The 21,431-nt window shown below is 41.8% G+C and overlaps 1 protein-coding gene across 1 annotated transcript in view; it reads right to left on the reverse strand.

Annotated features, from left to right (window-relative positions):
• Mertk (MER proto-oncogene, tyrosine kinase) overlaps positions 1 to 21,431 on the reverse strand; it is a 122,156-nt gene that overhangs the window by 20,956 nt on the left and 79,769 nt on the right. Inside the window, exons 9-13 of the mRNA XM_090336375.1 lie at positions 15,100 to 15,253; positions 10,708 to 10,861; positions 5,526 to 5,611; positions 2,328 to 2,423; positions 740 to 820 (exon numbers count right to left, since the gene is read on the reverse strand). Coding sequence (XP_090192501.1) covers positions 740 to 820; positions 2,328 to 2,423; positions 5,526 to 5,611; positions 10,708 to 10,861; positions 15,100 to 15,253 — 571 coding nt within the window. The remainder of the gene's footprint in view (positions 1 to 739; positions 821 to 2,327; positions 2,424 to 5,525; positions 5,612 to 10,707; positions 10,862 to 15,099; positions 15,254 to 21,431) is intronic.

A 21,431-nucleotide genomic window follows, 5' to 3' on the forward strand; every position in this document is an offset into this window, starting at 1 on the left:
AGGGTGGCATATGGAAAGTCTGTACTTCCTAACCAATTTTCCTGTGTACCAAAAATTGCTCTAAAAATTAAAGTTTATTAGTGGAATCCTCCCCCACACCAAAATCAATTTGGACCAAACTATCACAAGTATTTTTACCTTAAAAAATGAAATAAGCTCATGCCCAGAATCCTAAGTACTCCAGAGGTAAAGATGGTGGGGAGGGGCAAGCTCGGGCAAAAACTTTGGAACCCTTCATCTCAAATAGTAAGCTGGGTGTGGTGTACATGTCACTCATATGTATGGTTCTTCCAGCTAATCTGGAGGCATAACTATGAGGACCATAGTCCAGGAGAGAGGGAAGAGGGGGAATACATCCCTATACCCCACTCTTTCTATGGTAATGCATCCTGAAAGGTTTAATGATCCTTGTGAGCCAGAGGAAGTTCTATAGTAAGTTTCTGATATTAAACCAATTTAAGAGAGCTATTTAAAATTGTTATGCTACATGAAGGAAGCCAGTCACAAAGAATAAACACTGTGTGATTCCACTAACAGCATAACAAAGTTAAACCCAGTGGAATGGCACTTGCTGATTCAGCAACTCTCTTCTTCCCCCCTCCCCAGCCCCCCCCATCCAGCCCCATGACAGGGACATATCCTTCTGAACATTAGCAACCAGGAGCTAAACACTGTCACCAGTTTGCATAGGGCACTCTGTGCCAAAACCCCAGAAGAATAGGCTCCACTGATCACTCACACTTCATGGTCTTCACAGCCACTTTCTGAGATGTTCCATCTTCCTGCTTCAGATTTCCTTCCACCACAGACCCAAACTCTCCTGCACAGGGAAACAACAGATGTGAAATCCCCTGACCTCAGCCTAGCTGCTCTCATGTGGTCTCAGGTGACTAGTTTGGTTTACAGGAGCCAGGCACAGCCTGCCCAGGTCTCTCTTGCATACATATCAGCAGTGTATGCCATGAAGTAGGGTCCTGCCTACCCTGGACTTGTGTAGCTCAACCTTCCCTTAATTTGTCTTTTCATTAAGCCTTATAACTGACCCAAAACACTTCCAGGAGACCATGGGTAACATTCGGAAAGCCCAAACTTACCCTAGCCTGCCCCAAGCAGGAATTCCTAATTGTCACTCATTCTAAGGACAGGTTAGCAAATTACATTCTTGCTTTTGAAAGGCTTCCCCAAGAAATCACTGGGATACACAGTCACATACAAAGGAAAAGGAATTGAATGTCAGCAACCTGAGCAGAGAGGAGCAGTTGGGTGGGGCTATAGGCCCAGTTTTATAGGGCTGGGTTCATGTGGACCATGAGAGCAGGAATCTGTGTTGTGGAAGGGGTAAACATTTACAGTTGTAACTGCACAAACAAGGGAGAGGGAAACTGCATTATGGGGAGGGGCTGCTAGTTGGGACTGCAGCTACCTACAGTCACCTGTTTTCAAGTAAAGGCCTGTGTCACCTGTTTTCAGGGAAGGACAGTTTTGTTTTTGCTGCGGGTCTAAAGTGGCAGACTGGGTAAGAAGATGGAGGAGGAAATATTAACAATTCTCACTCTTGTTTCTATGTAACTAATTATCAAGATGTCATAATCAACAAAAGAAATAAATTTGAAGCTTGCTGGGTAACAAATTGCATGCTTTTCAAGAAAAGATAGATACTAATATTTTCTAAGCCTACTGTGCATTGTCAGGACTGGGAGAGGGCGCTTGTCTTTTTTGTTGTGTGAGTGTTATCCTGCACTGTCCCTGACTGAGCTCTTCTGCTCAAAGGTAGTGCTCTACCATCTGCACCAGAGCTCTACTTCAGGTGTTTTGGTGGTTGATCGAAAATAAGATGCTCACCAACTTTCTTGCTGGAGCTAGCTTTGAACTTCGAGCCTCAGATCTCAGCCTCCTGAGCAGCTAGGACTGCAGGTGTGAGCCATTGGGTCCCAACTTGGGAAATCTCATTATTTTATGTCAAATCCGAGGCCCGAAATTTAAGTTATAAAACAGAATTATAAGAATTATAACTTCAAATTAAAACAGTACTTACTTTAAAAAAACACATATTTTAAAAATTCTTCTCAGCTGGGTACTCGTGTATCCTAGCTAGAGATGAGGACTGTGGTTCCAAGTCAATTCAAGCAGGAAAGTCTGTAACTAGCAAAAACCAGAGGTGTGGCTCAAGTGGTAGAATGCTAGCTTTGAGCAAAAACACTCAGGGACAGCACCCTGACTGTGAGTTCAAATCCTGGGACTGGTAGGGAGGGTGGGGGAAGGGAATCTGGTCAAGTTAGTTTTATCTTCTTACCTCACTGTTTAAAAAATTATTTTAAACTGCTTACCTTCACCAAGAATTTTCCCAAGAACTAAAAGATTCCTGTCAATCACCACATCTTCTAGTTTATTTTTCAGTTCCTCGCTGACTCCCAAGCTATGCACTGTGAAAGGAGTCACAGGGCACATTTAATATTATTTAAATATAATCATGATTATATTTAATATCTTCTAATAGTTACTTTTTTACGTTTTATACTCATGATTTTTCCTCTGAAAACACCAACAATAAACTACTATACTTCATTTTACGGTGACTAAAACAAATTAAATCAATTCTTCTGGGCAAGGCTACTTTTGAAAAACTGTAACAATTAGAGCGCATTCCTCACAGTGCAGCAGTACAACAGCCAGGATTGTCAGAAAAGGAAAATAAGCCAGCAAATACTTGCTGGTACCCACTAGCAAGATAAACTTACAAAAGAGCCATCAGGCCAGGTAACAGTGCCTCACACTGTAATCCCAGCTAATCAGGAGGCTGAGATCCCACCCTCCCTGGGCAGGAAACAAGGCACATGGGTCATCCAATATGTGGCATAGGTCTCTCATTATAAGGACACAGGAAGTGCTAAGCTGGGGAAGTGGGAAATCAGACTGTCTATAATAAAGAATATAATACTTCATGTAATAACAAAGCTATACTTCAGGTAAGTAACAGTGATAACAAGTATTGGCGATTCATCAGGCAGGGAAAATAACTCAATAGTTATTTGGCAAGTATGTCAGTCTGAGCTACACTTCAGAAATGTACAAGTCTTTGAAAGAAGTAGAAAAAAAATGAATTAGGACTGGGAGTTTGGTCTGGTGGTAGAGTGCTTGCCTCGCATGCACAAAGACCTGGGTTCGATTCCTTAGTACCACATGCATAGAAAAGCCAGAAGTGGTGCTATGGCTCAAGTAGTAGAACATTAGGACAGTGCTCAGGCTCTGAGTTCAGTCCCCAGGACTGGCAAAAGAAAAAGAAAAAAAGAATTAACAAGGACAAATTCATTCTTAGACTTTTTTTCCCTTAGAGTCTCAAAAAATAGTGTCTGAATGAAGAATTTTTGAATTATTGAAAGAAGCCTGGCACCAGGCTGGGAAGATCCAGATGCACTACTGCAGATGAATGGATACAGAAAATGTGATATATGTGTGTGTGTGTGTGTGTGTGTGTGTATGTACATATATATATATATATATACATATATATATGCGCAATGGAATTCTACATAGTCAACAGACAAGATAAAATAATGGCATTCACAGGGAAATGGATGAATCTAGAGCGAATCATGTTGAGTGAGATAAGTCAAGACCAAAGGAACAAAAGGCTCATGGTACCCTTAATATGTGGCTATTAGATCCAAACAGTACAAGAGAGAGGACTCAATATTTGCATACCCAATGCTATGGGCATGGTATTGGAAACATAAACATAACTACTAGACATAAAAACCTATGACTCTATAGACATAAAAGTTTTATTTCATAAATTAATATGTGTCGATGATATACAAACCCTTGGCCTAATTTTGATTATGTTCTAAAAACTAAGTGCCAGTGATTGTATATAGAGATTCCCTTCTTGAACACTTGTTTGTTAAACATGTCATTTGAAATGTGATGTAAAAATCAATGTTAATAAATTCTTTAATAAAAAACAAAAAACAAAACAAAAAATAGGCTGGGAAGGGCCAGGAGTTTGGCCTAGTGATAGAGTGCTTGCCTAGCATGCATGAAGACCCAGGTTTGATTCCTCAGTACCACATACATAAAAAAAAGCCGGAAGTGGTGCTGTGGCTTAAGTGGTAGAGTGCTAGCCTTGAGGAGAGCCCAAGGACAGTATTCAGGCCCCAAGTTCAAGCCCCAGGACTAGCAAAACAACAACAACAGGCTGGGTAGTTCATGCCTATAATCCTTGCTACTAAGGAGGCAGAAACTCTAAAATGGAGGGTCAAAGCCAGACCAGGTATAAGTTCGCAAGACTCCATCTCCAAAATAGCCAGCACAAAACTAAGCTGGTGGTGTGACTCAAGTGGTAGAGCACCAGTCAAGCCAGCAATGTAAGTATAAAGCCCTGGGAACAACAAAATAACACAATTTAAAAGAGACAAAAGAGTTAAAAAAAATAGTCACAAAAGAAAATTTAAGCTGTTCTTCAGCAGCTGCAATCTATCATCCTTATTTGTCTTTTTGCATTGTTTTGGCAAACATAAATTTCATTACATTTGCACATTCTTTCCAGGCACTTTCTGACATTACTCAGTAACACTATCAACTGTTTATTGTCACTCTTCAAATCAGAGTACCCTAATTCCTGATTCAACAGAATTTAAACATAACAGCTACAAAGTAAGTAAATTGCCTTCTGAGTTGGTTTTCCCGGAAAACAGAAAATGAGTCTTGAGATTATGTCCATTGCTTTGCATTTCCTTTAAATGCCTGACCGCTATCTGAGTCCCAACACTCAAAACATTCCTCCATCCCTGTGTATTGCACGCTATTATGAGTCCTTAACTCTGGTTTCTCAACCCTGCTTCAACTTCCAACTTCAGTAATTCAACCAGCCCACATGTCCACACAATTCTTTTTCTTTTTTTTTTTTTTTTGTGGGTCATGGGGCTTGAACTCTGGGCCTGGGTGCTGTTCCTGAGCTCTTCAGCTCAAAGCTATTGCCCTACTCCTTGAGCCACAGCCTCACTTCCCCTTGTTAGTGATTAATTGGAGATAAGAGTCTCTTGTTCTTTAGTGCCCGGGCTGGGTTTGAACTGCAATCCTCAGATCTCAGCCTCCTCAGTAGCTAGGATTATAGGTATGAGACACCACACCCAGCTTATTTTTCTTTATTATTATTACTTTTTTTTTTTGCCAGTCCTGCAGCTTTAACTTGGGGCCTGGACATTGTCCCTGAGATTCTTTTGCTCAAGGCTATCACTCTATCATTTGAGCCTCAGTGCCATTTCTGGCTTTTTCTGTGTATGTGGTACTAAGGAATCGAATCCAGTGCTTCATACATGCTAAGAAAGCACTCTACCACTAAGCCACATTCCCAGCCTGTCCATGCAATTTCTGGTTATCTATTTGCTAGTTCCTGAATACACTATGCATATAAAGATATATTTTCTTTACCTCCTGGCTTTTGCTGGAAACCTGTCTGTCAGTTATTTTTTCTTGGCTCTCTACTATTTTAACTTTTACTAAAAGTAAAACAAAAGTCAACTTACAGGTGAGTTCGATGGCTCGCCGACAGAAGGATTTCTTTGCTATATAATTCATGACCAATTCCGAATCCTCTTCTGTGAATGCACTCCTGGGTGATAGAAAGAAAGATATCTAACTATAAAAATAAGGCCAAGAAAGAGCTTGTTTGGAGGTTCTAGCAGGGGAGTGCAGCTACTCCTATGCCCTTGCCCAAAGACCAGTCCTCCTCTATCAGGGATGGTGTCCTCTTCCACCGTGTGCAGTGTCTGGTGGGACCCACATGGAGTGGTGAGGGAGGAAGGAGACACCCGCCTAACCAGCCAGATCAGCTGAATCAACCCTGGTGATCAATGGGGTGATAGATGTCGCAGCCAGATCACCCTCACATAGCAATGATTGTTAAATAATGCACCTTCTATCTGGCGAATATAATGTAACCCTTCTATTAATTACAATAAAAATGTATAAAGAAAAAAAATAAGGCTGGGAGCCAGTGGCTCTTGTCTATAATCCTAGCTACTCAGGAGGCTGAGACCTGAGGATCATGATTCAAAGACAGCCTGGGCAGGAAAATCTATGAGACTCGCATCTCTAGTAACTACTCAGAAAAGCGCTGGAAGTAGTGCTGTGGCTCAAGTGGTAGAATTCTAACCTTAAGCACAAAGAGGCTCAGGGAAAGTGCCTAGGCCCTGAGTTCAAGCCAAGGACCAGCAAAATTAATTAATTAATTCATTCATTCATTAAAAAAAATAAGGCTACAGAACAATACTGGTTTCTCAAGAAAGTGATGAAGTCATCACCTTATAAAATGGTTCTTCTTTAAAAAGAATATTTCCTACGTAGGAAAATATATATTTCTTTCCTTATATCTATAGAATAGATATAAGGCCATGTGGCAATACCAAATGACTCAGTCTAAGTATCATCCAGAGCACAGAAAAGCCTGGCTCTCAGTGGCTCCCACCTATTATCCTAACTACTCTGGAGCCTGAAACAGGAAGGATCATAGTTCAAAGACAGCTAGCCAGAAAAGTCCATGAGGCTCTTATCTCCATGTAACCAGCCAAAAGTCAACTGGAGGTGTGACTCATAATGGTAGAGCACCAGCTGTGAGCGAGTGTTTAAGCCCAAATATCAACACACACACACACACACACACACACACACACACACACACACACACGCACAGAGGCACACGAGTATTGAGAACAGGGATGGAAGTGTAGCACAGTGGTAGAGAACCTACCTAGGATGTTCAAAGCTCTGGGTTCCATCTCTAGTACCACTGACAGAAAAAGAAAAAAGAACAGGAGAGAGGAAATAAGGAAGGAGGGAAGGGAGAGGGAGGCAGGGAGGGAAGAAAGAAGGGAGGGAAAGAAGTGCAAAAAAGAAACAAAGAAAGGGCTGGGAGTTTAGCCTAGTGGTAGAGTGCTTGTCTGGCATGCACCAGGACCAGGGTTCGATTCCTCGGTACCACATACATAGAAAAAGCTGCAAGTGGTGCTGTGGCTCAAGTGATAGAGCTCTAGCCTTGAGAAAAACCAAGGACAGTGCTCAGGCCCTGAGTTCAAGCCCCGGTACTACAACCCCATAAAACAAAAAAAAGAAACAAAGAGAAAACTAAATAATACAACTGATAGTTTTCCAATGGCAAACTATCTGAGCAACAAAATAAGCATATTAAACATATTTATATATACATAAATATGCTTTAATAAATGAGCACCATAAAATGAAATCAGTAAATAAAAAGACAAATATCATGTGTACCATTCCAAATATTTTGTGTCAACACTGTGCCGTTGAAGCCTATGGGAAGCTAAATCCTTACCTTAAAATGTATGGTGCACATAGTAACTTGTTTCCAAAGAAAAGCATGGAAAGGGAGAAAAAAAATAATTTCAGGTAGAGCAACCTATCTCATGTGGGTGCTGAAAGTCACCAAGCAATAATGATAGCTCATTTTGCTCATATGTACCTTTCTGTATTCATAATGAAACACATTTACCTCTGTGTTCTTCCTCTTAATGTCCCACAACCCTAGGTTTCCCAAATCCCAATAGAGAAGTACCCTACAAAAAACCAGACCAGCAAACCCATCAAGACCAGAGTAGCAGGGATTACAGGAGTGAGCCGTGGAGCCCAGTCATATTCAAAATGTCTATCAGATATTTTATGCTTCTTTAAAATAGTTGCTCTTCAGTTTTATTTATTTATTCTTTTTAGTGGGTCATGGGGCTTGAACTCGGCCTGGGCACTGTCCCTGAGCTCTTCAGCTCAAGACTACCACCCTACCTTTGAGCCAAGCCCCACTTCCCGTTTTCTAGAGATTAACTGGAGATAAGAGTCTCAGGTCCTTTTGTGCCCAGGCTGGCTTTGAACCTTGATCCTCAGATCTCAGCCTCTAGAGTAGCTAGGATTACAGGCGTGAGCCACCAAACCCAGCACTCTTCAATTTTATATAGGAAGATATTGTAACAATAAGTTAAGGCGTTTAAGGAATTTTGGTCTTCATTCCTTAAGGGAATTGTGGTCTTCATTCCTAAGACCATTTCAGTGCTCAGGGGTGAGCAGCTCATGCTAAGGCCCTGTGTGCATGGAATTACGTACACACAGCAGGACACTCGACTAAGGTTGTGATACCTGGATCCCAGATCTAAAGCTCAATTTCTACCCAAGAAGTGGAGCAGTGAAAGAGAGCTGCTTAGTCCCCTGTTGTCTCAAGACCTTCAACTGGGTCTCGTGGAGACTAAAATTCACAGCAGTGCTCAAGTGGAAAGTTCTGGAAAGATTGTTTATAAAACCCTATCTCATAGAGTGCTTCTGGTGTTGTTACTTAACTAGTGCTGTATTAGAAAAGTAAGGTGTATAGCAAAGAAAGGAGCTCCCCCACCCAACTTCAAGGTTAAAATATGAAGTCTTAGCCCGGTGCTAGTAGCTCATATCTCTAAATCATAGCTACTCGGGAGGCTGAGATCTGAGGATCACGGTTAAAAGCTAGCATAGGCAGGAAAATCTGTGAGACACTTATCTCCAATTAACCATTCAAAAACTAGAAGTAGAGCTGTGGCTCAAAGTGATAGAGCAGTAACCTTGAGCAAAAGTGCTCAGAGACAGCGCCCAGGCTGAGTTCAAGCCCTACAACTGACCCCCCCCCCCAAAAAAAAAGGCTTCTCTACTAGAGAAATAACTGATCATGGTAGAAATGTGCCAACTGTAGGAAAAAAGAAAATAAGAGGGCTGAGAATGTGACTTAGTGGTAGGGTGCTTGCACAGCATGTGTGAAGACCCAGGTTGATTCCTCAGCACCACATACACAGAAAAAGCCAGAAGTGGCACTGTGGCTCAAGTGGTAGAGTGCTAGCCTTGAGAAAAAGCTCAGGGACAATGCCCAGGTCCTGAGTTCAAATCCTAGTACTGGCAAAAGAAAAAGAAAATAAGAAATGAAGACCCAATCATCTGGGAAAATACTAGCGCTGCTAATGCTTTGATAAATTTCATTCTATATTTTTATTTATATGTACAGATTGAGGATCCATTATTTGAAATGATTGAAACCAGAAGAGGTACAAGTCTCAGACCTTTCCAGAATATAGAATGATTTCATTTCTTTTTGGCATGGTGTTTGAACTCAGGATCTTGTGCTTGATAGCCAGGTGCTCCCTCACTTGAGAGCCAACTTTTTTTACTTTCAGTAATTTTTCAAATAAGGTCTTACTTTTTTTTTTTTTTCCAAGGAATTGAACCTGGGTCTTCATGCACGCGAGGCAAGCACTCTACCATTAGGCCAAACTCCTGGCCCAAATAGGGTCTTACTTTTTGCCCAAGCTGACCCTGGACAATGATCCTCCCATTTCTGCTTTCCATGTAGCTGTGATGAGAGGTGGGTGCCACCACACTCAGGTCTTAGTTGCTTGAGATGGACTCTTGTGAACTTTTTGCCTATGTTGGCCTGGAACTGCAATTCTCCCCATTTTTGTCTCCAGAGTAACAGATCTGAGCTATTGTGCCCAACTAGATTCTGTAGTAGTCCCATAGATAGATAGATAAGATAGATAGATAGATAGATAGATAGATAGATATAGATAGATAGATCTATCTTAGAGATAGCACCCCAAGTCTAAATATTAAATTCATTTATATTTCATACATACCCTATATAATTGCCTTGAAGTTACTTTTACATAATAGATGAATCTACACAAGAAACAAAGTCTCCTGTGTGGTATCATTTCAGTGCTTAAAAGTCTCAGATTTGGGGGACTGGGAATAGGGCCTAGTGGTAGAGTGCTTGCCTAGCATGCACCAAGAGACCCAGATTCAATTTCTCAGTGTCACAGAAAAAGCTGGAAGTGGTGCTATGCCACAATTAGTAGAGTAGGGCTAACCTTGAGGAAAGCCCAAAGACAGTGCCCAAGCCTTGAGTTCAAGTCCCAGGTCTGGCAAAGAAAAAATTTTGTTACAGTATCTCACTTTGTTACCTGATATATCAGATATATTTGTATTTGGTTATTTGAAATTGGATAGGGAACGGGGGAAAACAAGATGGGGGGGGAGGGAAATGGGGACCAAGACATGTGAAAGGGTATCAATGCATGGGAATTAATGCACCATCTATCTGGCAAATATCATGTAACCCTTCTATTAATTACAATAAAAAATATATGAAAAAAAGTCTCCAATTTTTGAGCCTTTGGATTTTAGATTTTCAAATTAGGGTCATTTTGAAGACTTCTAATAAACCTTTGACTCGGGAAGGCCTACCCATCCTCTTCTCTGTGAAAGGCCTCTTTGGGGCGGGTGAGGGGGGAGCTCTGCTATTGCTCTCTTTGTAGGAACTAAGTAAGAAAGCTGCCAAGGGGCCGGGAGTTTGACCTAGTGGTTAAAGTGCTTGCCTAGCATGCATGAAGACCCAGGTTCGATTCCTCAGTGCCAAATATATAGAAAAAAGCTGGAAGTGGTGTTGAGGCTCAAGTGGTAGAGCTCTAGCCTTGAGAAAGTCCAAGGACAGTGCTCAGGCCCTGAGCTCAAGCCCAGGACTGGCAAAAAAAAAAAAAAAAAGAAAGCTGCCAAGTTCCCAGAGTCCACACAAGACACAGAACCACCACAATCTCAGGGAGGGTCACAGCCAGGGGAGGTGACACTTCTCAGTGAAACAACTTCATCAGTACTACTGGACTAACATTTTTTCAACTGGAAACTTACCCAAATTTTGTCTCTTGGACTCTTTTTCTGATGGCCAGAGAAATATATGAAACTAAGGCAATCAACACAATCGCACAAAAGCAGCTGAGGATTATAACCACTGGCTCTGTGTTGCCGGGCGCTGGAGTCGATGAAGGAGAATAATCCACTCCACCTGGTAAAACAGCAAAACCGACCCATTTAAAACATTTCTTTAGGCAGCAATGGGTTATAACAGAGAAGGAAAGATAGTCAAACACTTTGAAAACATCAATTCTTTCATGGTTTGTGAAATTGGCCTTTAAAAAAAAATCTCAATAATGTACACCTTGGTCAGAACCCCACATTTTTTATTTTATTTTGTCAGTTGTGTGGCTTGAGCTCTGGGCCTGGGTACTGTCCCTGAGCTCTTCAGCTCAAGGCTACTGCCCTACCCCTGGAGCCTCAGTGCCACTTTCAAATTTCTGGTGTTTAGTTAGAGATAAGAGTCTCATGGACTTTTGTGCCCAGCCTGGCTTTTGAACCTTGATTCTCAGATCTCAGCCTCCTGAGTAGCTAGGATTATAGGCATGAGCCATAGGCGCCTGGCTAAAACCCATATTATATGCCACAAATACGTAAAAAAATTCAATTTTCAGTTAAAAAATGAGAAACTTCATGTTGATTACAAGTACAAGAAAATAAAACAATTGGAAAAACATTTGTTTGTATTATATATGTATATAGCAATTTTTTTTGAGAAAGGGTCTCACGGTGTAGTACAGACTAGCCTTAAACTCTTGGGCCCTCTGAATCAACCTCCCCAATGCAGAGATAATAGGAGTGTGCCACCATATATAATTGGCATACTATAATTGAAAACATTAGAGTAAGAATCAGTTATTTTACTGTTGGAGGCATTAATCATTTACCTTAAGTGTTTTGTAAGTTAAATCTAAGTTATGCCTTAAAAATTCAAAGCAGAAAGTAAAAACATAGAGAATCAGAAGCATTATCCCCAGATATGTGCTTATAGTTTTTTTTGTTTTTGTTTGGGGGTTTTGTTGGTTTTATTTATTTTTTAACCTCAGATGTCCTTTTTGTAAGCACTGCCCTAGAAATAGTGAGAACCTGGTTAATGTATACAATTTACAAGTGGAGAGTTTATTCTTTCCACAGGGGTTCAAAGCTTTATTTTCATTCAGCTTTCTTCCAGCACATTCTGGGTATACCCAGCACCATCCTTCCAGATGACTGGAGTGATAACAATATCAAGTTTCTTTTTATGTTTTTCAATCCTTCTACTGACGGTTCCCCTGGCCACAGAAACAGAACATTCACACTATCTTTTTAGATTTAGAGGTTGTTTTTGTAGTGTTAGGGATATTATGTGTATTAGACAACTCATATTTCACTATCTTTTGTGTGTGTGTGACTGAGGTTTGAACTCAGGGCCTTGGGTTAGCTAGGTAAGCACAGTACCACTTCAACCACGCCTCCAACACTATCACTTTATTTCTTGGCTATTTCTCTCTTTCTTGTTTCATTGTGATATTATTTCCATCTATGTATATAACGCACTTTAATCAAGCTATGATACAGCTTTGCAGAACTTTTCATATTTGTCCACCAGTTCCCTCTTTCAGTTACCTTTGTAAAAGTCATGTGGGGTCATCACCGGAAGAGGAAGGGGACACCATATGCTTTTGCTAGATGTGAATGACAAAGGCACAATAGCCAATCGTCAACAGACTTTGAAACACTGTGATCGGTCAGTCATGATTCACATCTGTTATGTGCATGATGATTTGCTGATGAAAGAGCAAATGGGAGGTTCATGCTTTATGCAATTAGCTAAAATCTGAGTTTTACTGTTGGGAAACGTGTTCTTATTTTTTGCCAGTCCTGGGGATTGAACTCAGGGCCTGAGCTCGGGTCTTGGGCTTTTCTCAAGCACCATTTCTGGCTTTTTTCTATGTATGTGGTACCGAGGAATGGAACCTCAGTTTCCGTGCATGCTAGACAAGCCCTCTTCCACTAGGCCACACTCCCAACGCAAAACTTGTGTTCTTTAAACTGTGAAAATGGCTATTTATACATATTGAAACTTGTGCAAAACAAGGTCTGCCTGTTATAGTGAGGCTTTATTTTTTTTTTAGAGTTTATTTTATATTAAGATGAAAGTTCTATAGTCTTAAATTCCGGAGTTTTTAAGCTGTGCCTTTCAAAACCAAAATCCCATTTTCTGAATTTCTTCTAAGTAGACACACCTTGTGGATACCCCTATCACCAGTAACAAATGCTTCTGAAGAACTGGCTGCAGTGATATAAATTAATGCTGATTCAACATGAAAAGGGACAGTACTGAGAATCACTGGGAACAGACAGACAGGAACTCAATCATCTGCTCTCAACCTCTTCAGGTCGAAAGGCCTGATGCAGATACTCGCCTATGGGTTTTATGACATGGTATAACAGCAACCCAGGGCAAATCGAAGTGAGCACAAAGGTGGCTCCCTGGGTCCATGGAAGCAGGCACAGCATGGGGAGCCACGTGGGATGCCTCAGAGCCTCCTGGCCACACAAAGCCAGCATGCATGGCTGGGCATTTAGCTCAGTCAGCCCAGGGCAGTCTGAGCATGGCTTCTGCAATGAGTACTTGATGTTCTATGCAGACCAAATTGCAAAACACATTACCCAAAGGTTGAATGAGTAAAAATAAGGCAAAAAGCTCTGCTAAAATATAGAGCAGTACAAACATTAGCAAATAAACAATGCCAGTCACAGAAAGCTAAAGTGCCTATTCAAAGTTCAGCCCTGCCTACTTTATTCAATTACAGTAGAATTTGGTAGTGAGTTACTACCATTAATAGTAATAGCAGGAAGAATCACAATCTTGAGGATTCTGTGAAGACTGACATCCCATCCAACACTTTTAGCAACTTGGGAGGCAGAAGCTTAGAGGGTGATGGTTTGAGGCTAGCCCAAGCATAAAAGTTCATGAGACTTTTGGCTATGTACAGTCGTTTATGCTTGCCATCTTAAGCTACTGGGGAAGCAAAATAGCCTGGGGCAGTGGTATACACCTCTTACCCCACAAACAAAAAGTACATAAACAGGATTGCCGGCTCAGGCATAAAGAGAACTTTTTTTTTTTTTTTTTTTTTTTTTTTTTTTGGTCAGTTGTGGAGCTTGAACTCAGGGCCTGGATGCTGTCCCTGAGCATTTTGTGCTCAAGGCTGGCATTCTACCACTTTAGTCACAGCACCATTTTTGGTTTTTGAGTGGTAAATTGGATATAAGAGTCTCATGGACTTTTCTGCCCTAGCTGGCTTCGAACCACAATTCTCAGATCTCAACCTCCTGAGTAGCTAGGATTACAAATGTGAGCCACTGGTGCCCAGCCAAGAGAGCTCTTACATAAAAAAAATAACTGATGCAAAAAAAAGACTGGTGGTATAACTCAAGAAGTAGTCTCTACTTAGCAAGCATGAAAAAATGAAAAAATACTATCAACCTCCCCCACAAAAAAAATCCCACAACATCAATAACAACAATCACACACACACACACACACACACACACACACACACACACACACACACCCCAAATAAATGACAATAACCACAAACCCATGTTATTGTAAAAGTTTCTTGGTCTTTTTCCTGTGTTAGTACTTTTTTGTTTTGTTTTGTTTTTGGTACTGGAGATCCAACCCAGAAGACTGTACCTGTTGGGCAAGCACTTTGCCACTGAACTATATCCCAACCCAGTACTCCGAATTTTTTAACTCAGAGTTTTGTGCCTGCTTGGTAGGGACTCAAGAGCTGAGCAATAGCCCTAGTAGCTCTTCCTGAGACAGTGTCTTTCTTCCTCTTCCCCTTCCTCTTCTTCCTCTTTCTCCTTCTCCTTTTCCTTCTCCTCCTCTTCTTTCTTTCTTTTTTTTTTTTTGCCAGTCCTGGGGCTTGAGTTTTCTCAAGGCTAGAGCTCTATCACTTGAGCCATAGGACCATTTCTGGCTTTTTCTATGTATGTGGTATCGAGGAATTGAACCCAGGTCTTCATGCATGCTAGGCAAGCACTCTACCACTAGGCCAAACTCCCAGCCCCAGTATCTTTCTTCTTGCTGGGCACATCTGGACCATAATCTGTCCACTTCCAGCTTACTGTAGTTGCTAGGATGACAGGTCCAGGGCACTGTGCCCAGCTCCCCTCCACTGAGATAGAGTCTGTGAACCTTTCTGCTTGGCCTGCCTTGGCCCACAATCCTCTCAATTCAAGAAGCTAGGATTACGTATATGAGTCACTGGCACCTGGTTTATTTTTCAATTTTTAATGAGCTGCTATATAAATAGGTTACTCTTGGAAAATCTATGCCTTGTCTAGACTGCCACATTATGTTAGCCAATAAGGCCTCCCACCTATCCCCCTTACCTTGTGCAGGGATGAATATTCTCACTGGCTCACTGAAAGGCCCAATTCCTCCTTTAGAGACGGCTGCAATTCTCACTGTGCATGTGGCATTGTAGACTTGAACAGGAATTTGAGCCTGGATGTCATTCTGGCTGGCTTCTTGAGAGAGCTCTTTCTGAGGACAAAGAAGAAAAACCCAATCAAATGAATCAAAATACTGATGCATTCGGTGTGTGGCCTACTTGCCCACAGTTACTCCGGAGCAGAGTCATCCATGTCCCAGGGGCTGGCGGCCATATTCTGTTAGGGCTCCTTCCTCATTCAGGCCTCAGCCAGCGCACCTGAAAGGTAGGCTGCTCAGGCCTTAGACACCTTGGCAAACTAGGATCCTGAGGGCACAGTAGTAAAGAAGCTTCTAGAAAACAGATTCCATATTGGATGCTTCCAGATGGCAAGGGCTAGGTTGAAGCCTGAGACTCCTAGCCGAACAGCTTCCTCAGTCCAATGCTCTAAGTCCCTCTGCACTCTCCTGGGACCAGCTGCCCTTGAATCAGTGCAACTGGAGTCCTATTATTTCTTGGAAAAATACTGGGTCAGGGAGTTTGGGCTAGTGGTAGAGTGCTTGCCTAGCATGCACGAAGACCCAGGTTCAATTCCTTGGTACCACATACATAGAAAAAGCCGGAAGTGGTGCTGAGGCTCAAGTGGAAGAGCTCTGGCCTTGAGAAAGTCCAAGGCTGGCCAAAAAAAAAAGCTAAGTGAAGCTAGATCCAAAGAAACAGGCTCCATAGTTTCGCTCATTTGTAATAATTAGTGTAGGCCTAGGATAGTCCTAGCAGAGGATCACAATATCCCAAAAGCTATGTACATAAAAAATGATGCTAATCACAATAAACTCCATGATATGGAAACAAGAGATTTTCGCTCTTTCTGTTTTTAGTATACTGTTTGCACTTATTTTTTTTTCTCCCCTTTCCCCCCCTCCCCGGTTTATTTCCTGTAGTCACTGTTTTTGCCTTCCATATGCTTTGACTTTTTAAAGTTTATCTGATTTGGGGAAGGGGAGGGGAATCACAGAAATGTGAGGCAAAGGGTGAACCAATTCCAACAGCAATCCTCACTGGATACTATGCTGGAAATGAACTTTACAATTTAGAGAAGAGGGGAGATGGGGGGATGGGAAAGTGGGAGAAAAGGAGGAGGGGTAGCACTTCAAAAAGAAATGTACTCATCTCACTTATGTAATTGCAACCCCTCTGTAAATCATCTTTACAATAAAATTACATTTTAAAAAATCACAAGAATGAATCTTCATGGAGGAGAAAAGTGCCGACTTCTTCTAAGCTCCTCCTCCTCCTCCTCCTCCTTCTGTGTGTGACAAATACACAATTTGCTTGTCACAACACTTTGGTCTATTTTTACTTGTATTTTTACTTGAAAGCCACTGATACACAACAGTGAACCATAAAAACACAGGGAAAAAATAACTGAAAATTAAGTTATCTGATGCTTTTCTTGGTGTTTCAAAACATGCCTGTCATGTTCTTTGTTGCATGGACTGAGCTTTTCAAATAAAAATCAGAGTGGTAAAGGCTGAAATGATGAGCTAGGATCATGAGCACGTCTTTAGGTTGGAATGTTACAAATCTGATCTCAGAGAAGGAGAAACATGATATCATATGAGGCACAGATACCATGGAGCACGGACAAGCAGCGAGCCCTACTTACTTCTTGCTCATTCAATACCACACCTGTCACTTCTGCATATGGTGCAGGATGGAATGAGCTGAGCTCTAAGGATGGGGCAGTCCTAACATTCATAACTAAGGGATTGGCTATGTAGAGACTCTTTCAAACACTAAAGAGAAAGTGATCATCAATGAAATATCCTACCCAAAATTTAAAGGTGAAAAATGACCTAAAGAAAAACCATAGTCTTTCATACCCCATTGGATCCTGAGATTCGTCATAAATAATACATTACATATGATTATATATTATAGTACATATATTATTGTATTTTATACTATATAATATTATTATTAACTTTTGTGCCAGTGTTTGAACTCAGGCCTAGGCACTGTCCCTGAACTTCTTTGCTCAAGGTCAGAGTTATGCCACTTGGGCCACAGCTGTGCTTCTGGCTATTTGGTGGTTAACTACAGATGAGATCTCACAGGCTTTCCTGCTTGGGCTGGCTTTGAGCTTCCAATCCTCAGATCTCAGACTCCTGAGTAGCCAGTATTACAGATGTGTGCCACCAGCACCTGTCCTTTGCTACAGATTTTTTTTAAGTTAAAAAAACAAAATGAAGTTAGCAATTTGGGAAACGTATCCTGGCAATATCTTTTCTAGAGATATAGCATTTATGGCTAACCCTCTGATGATGAGTTAGTCATTCTGTACTTAATTTGGGGATAGACAGAAGATCTCCAGGTAGGCTAATTCTATGGTGCATGCCATTGCTTATGACCATTACCCTGCTGTGACTCACGTCTGTTCTACTGGAGATAAAGAACATGCCAACTTCACAATGTACTGCCCAATAGCTCCTTAAGTTCAACATTTTCAGACTGGCAAAAACCACTGGATTTTCTGTATTTACATACTATTTTTTTCCTATAAAGATTTAAATATAATACATCATTTATGAGGGAAATGATCTCAAAATAAAAGTAAATTCAAAACTGGGAAAGAATGACATGCCTAAATGCGCAGAAACCCTGACAAAAACAAAATTATTCCTTTGGAAATAAAAACTACATTGTTTCCTCAGTATCCATGTGGGAATGGCTCTAGGACTATGTCCTAGAAACCAGAATCTATGTATAGTCAAGTCCTCTCCATCAACTGCTCTGTGGTGATGCAAGGTCCCTGTTCAATCCTCAGTGCCCACTCCCCCACCAACACACATGCATAGTATTTTTTTTTAAATTTTATTGTTGGGGTAATGTGTTGGGGGCCGAGTAATGACATGTTTAATAACTTTCTGCTGAGACAAGGCAAGGCGCAAGAGGCAGGGCGCAAGACTTGTTTACCATTGGTTACAAATGTGTTACTGTTTATCACTCTGTGCTGGGATCTAGTGTGAGGGTATATTAGCTGGAGGGATTTCCTCAGAAGGGGGGTTTATTAGAGAGATTTTCCTGCCTTGATGAAGCTGCATGGCGTCTCTGTTCGTGCTCCGGGGAAGGAAGGCTGAGTACGGGAGGACAGTGGGCCCTCTCCTCTCGCGGTTCATTCCCATCGGGAATCCCTCCTACTAGTTGAGAGGGACCGGGGACAAAGGGCCCCAACATACTGGCGCCCAACGTGGGGCACGAAAGGGGCACGACGGTGAGTTGAGCCAAGAGAGAGATACATGGAGAAGGGACTGAAGGGCCAGGGAAACCTGAAAGGTACAAAGAAAAAGGAGGGAAGAAAGGACCAGGGAAACCTGAAGGGAAAATGCAGGCTGAAATTGCTTACAGGGAAAAAGACAAGGAGAAAGACAAAGAGGAAGAAAAAAAAAGGTGGTAAACAAGAGAAAGGGAGGCAACTACCTACAAAAGTCAAAGTAAATACAAAGAAAAACCCATAAAAAAGGCAAAAGATAAAAAGAAAACCATATAAAAAAGGCAAAAGATAAAAAATTGAGGACAAGAAAAACCAAAAACTCCTCCCAAAGCTAAGGAGAAAAAAGGCAAAGAAGCTGCAGCTGTGTCAAAGCGGAGAGGCAAACACAGCAGTAAAAGATTTTAACAGATCATTCCCAGTCCGCCTCTGAAGCGCAGGTCACTTCAGCACGGTAGGGAGGAACCTCGTGGGAGTCTCTGGCCAGAGCGGTATAAGGGCAAGGAAATTTTAGAATAGAACCGAATGGGTTCAGACCGGAACGACCGATATTTTGTGCGAGTATGAATGTGTGTGTGAATAGGTGTGAGTAAACATGTTCAAGGTTAAATTGTTAGCATGCTAGTGGGTAAATTAAGTCTAAATTATGTGGCAACTTACACGGGAGTAAACAGTTTAAGAACAGGTGAAAAGCACGGAGACACTTGGAAAAATGCTTGAAAGAGAATTAAGTGGTAGTGATTTAGAAAGCCTGTGCTCGGGAGCAGAATAGTTGAAAACAGGCTAAAGCTTTTTAGGGTCCCTGACAAAATATAGAGACAATGCCCCTGAGTCAGCTTGAAGAATTTACAGAAAATGGATCTTTGCCCATAACCCCCTTAAAATGAAGGGACCAGAGTCATTTTTGGAAGATGAGATAGGACAATAGTTTAAAACAAAAAGCGGGGGGGGGGGGATTGGAAGACTCTTCTAATTCTTCCATTGCCCTGCTATTCCCTATGGCTTGTGTGATAGTCTTTGTTTTTTCTATTGGTTTCAATCTCTAATTATTAATGTTTTCTTAGTTGATGTTGGAATGCTCTCCTGTTTTCTCTGGCTGTAGTCAGAACCCCTCAGTATATACCAGTGCCTGTACAGGCGAAGGGGAATGCTTCCCCACTCCTCAGTAAACGAGACTTTGGTATTTTCCTGGCCGTGGTGGTGGCCATTGCCACATCTGTAGCTGCTGTTACTGCTGCCGAATATTGCCCTTGCCATTGCGGTTGCTACAGAGAATGCTTTGAATAAGCCATTAATCAGCATGTGAGGACTGGAATTATGTGCACAAATGACACATGTTAATGTTCTAACTTTGGGTGATTGGTTAAGACTATTTTGGGACTTGATCAAAGATGGGCAGGAGTAATCAGTTTGGATTTATTTTTATGCGCCATAATTGTAATATGTCTATTGCTTGCCTACAAAGTCAAGGCAGAAAGTGAATGCTAATGCAACAGTCATTTGCTCCCATGGAAATAGGTGCATCCCCTCAGGTCTGACTTGCTTAAATGGACAGCTGGTAGCCTATCAACCTAAGACAGGAGCCAAGTAAAAAGGACTTGGTGATTCCATGACGGGTAAGAAGACTAGCGAGCTTGGAGACACCTAAGACAGGCACAGTTGATCTGATATGATATCCTAGGTTTTGTCTTTTTTTCTAAAATAAAAACGGGGGGAGCTGTTGGGGGCCGAGTAATGCCATGTCTAATAACTTTCTGCTGAAACAAGGCAAGGCTCAAGAGGCAGGGCTCAAGATGATTACCATTGGTTACAAATGTGTTACTGTTTATCACTCTCTGTTGGGACCTAGAGTGAGGGTATACTAGCTGGAGGGACTTCCTCAGGAGGCAGGTTTATTAGAGAGATTTTCCTGCCTTGATGAAGCTGCGTGGCGTCTCTGTTCGTGCTCCAGGGAAGGAAGGCTGAGTGCTGGAGTACAGTGGGCCCTTTCCTCTCGCAGCTCGTCCTGGTTGGGGCATGATTTTCCCCACTCTCCTACTAGTTGAGAGGGACCGGGGACAAAGGACCCTGACAGTAATGTATAGAGGGGTTACAGTTACATTTGTCAGGTGGTGGGTGCATTATTTCTCACACATCGACAGCCCTTCTCATGTTTTTGTCCCTGTTTCCCTCCCCTCAACCCCATGCATATTATTTTAACCATCTTTTGATTACTTATAACACTTAGTACAATGCAAATAGTGTTTTTGTGTGTTCTGTTTTGCAGTCCTGTGGCTTGAACTCAGGGCCTGAGCACCGTCCTTGGGTTTTCTCAAGGCTAGTGCTCCACCACTTGAGCTACAGCAGCAGTTCTGGCTTTTTCTGTGCATGTGGTACAGAGGAATGGAACCCAGGGCTTTGTGTATGCTAGGCAAGCACTCTACCACTAGGCCACGCCCCCAGCCCTTCTTAACTGTTTATGTTGTTGAATCGTTTAGGAAATAGACAAGAAAAAACTGTGTGCGTGCACACAAACACATGCATGTGCTTGTGCACACTGGGGTATAAACTCAGGGCCTGGATGCTGCCCCTAAGCTTTTTCACTGAGGTTGGTGGTACTCTACCACTTGAGCCACAGACCCACTTCTGGCTTTTGGGTAGTTAACTGGCAATAAGAGTCTCATAGACTTTCCTATCTGGGATGGCTTCGAAATGTAATCTTCAGATCTCAACCTCCTGAGTAGCTAGAATTACAGGCATGAGCCATCACCCCCCGATTTAGAGAATACTCTTTTTTGCTTGTTCTACATGAGTTTCTTTGCACATCTGGCACACTGCAAATGATCAAACAGTAGTGGTTTGTTTCCTTGACTGTGTTCAACAATGTGCTACAGCTTAGGTTTCCTCCACTTAATCTGATCCTCTTTCAGACTCACTTTGCAATATCTTTCAAGTCTCTGCGTACAAAAGGAAAATCAGCAGGCTATCTAACACATCAAAAGTTTGATTCCTTCATGGAAAATACCCACACTACAGGTTTC

The sequence above is a fragment of the Megascapheus bottae genome, chromosome 7 (assembly GCF_031878675.1).
Source record: "Megascapheus bottae isolate mThoBot1 chromosome 7, mThoBot2.hap1, whole genome shotgun sequence".
Lineage (NCBI taxonomy): Eukaryota > Metazoa > Chordata > Mammalia > Rodentia > Geomyidae > Megascapheus > Megascapheus bottae.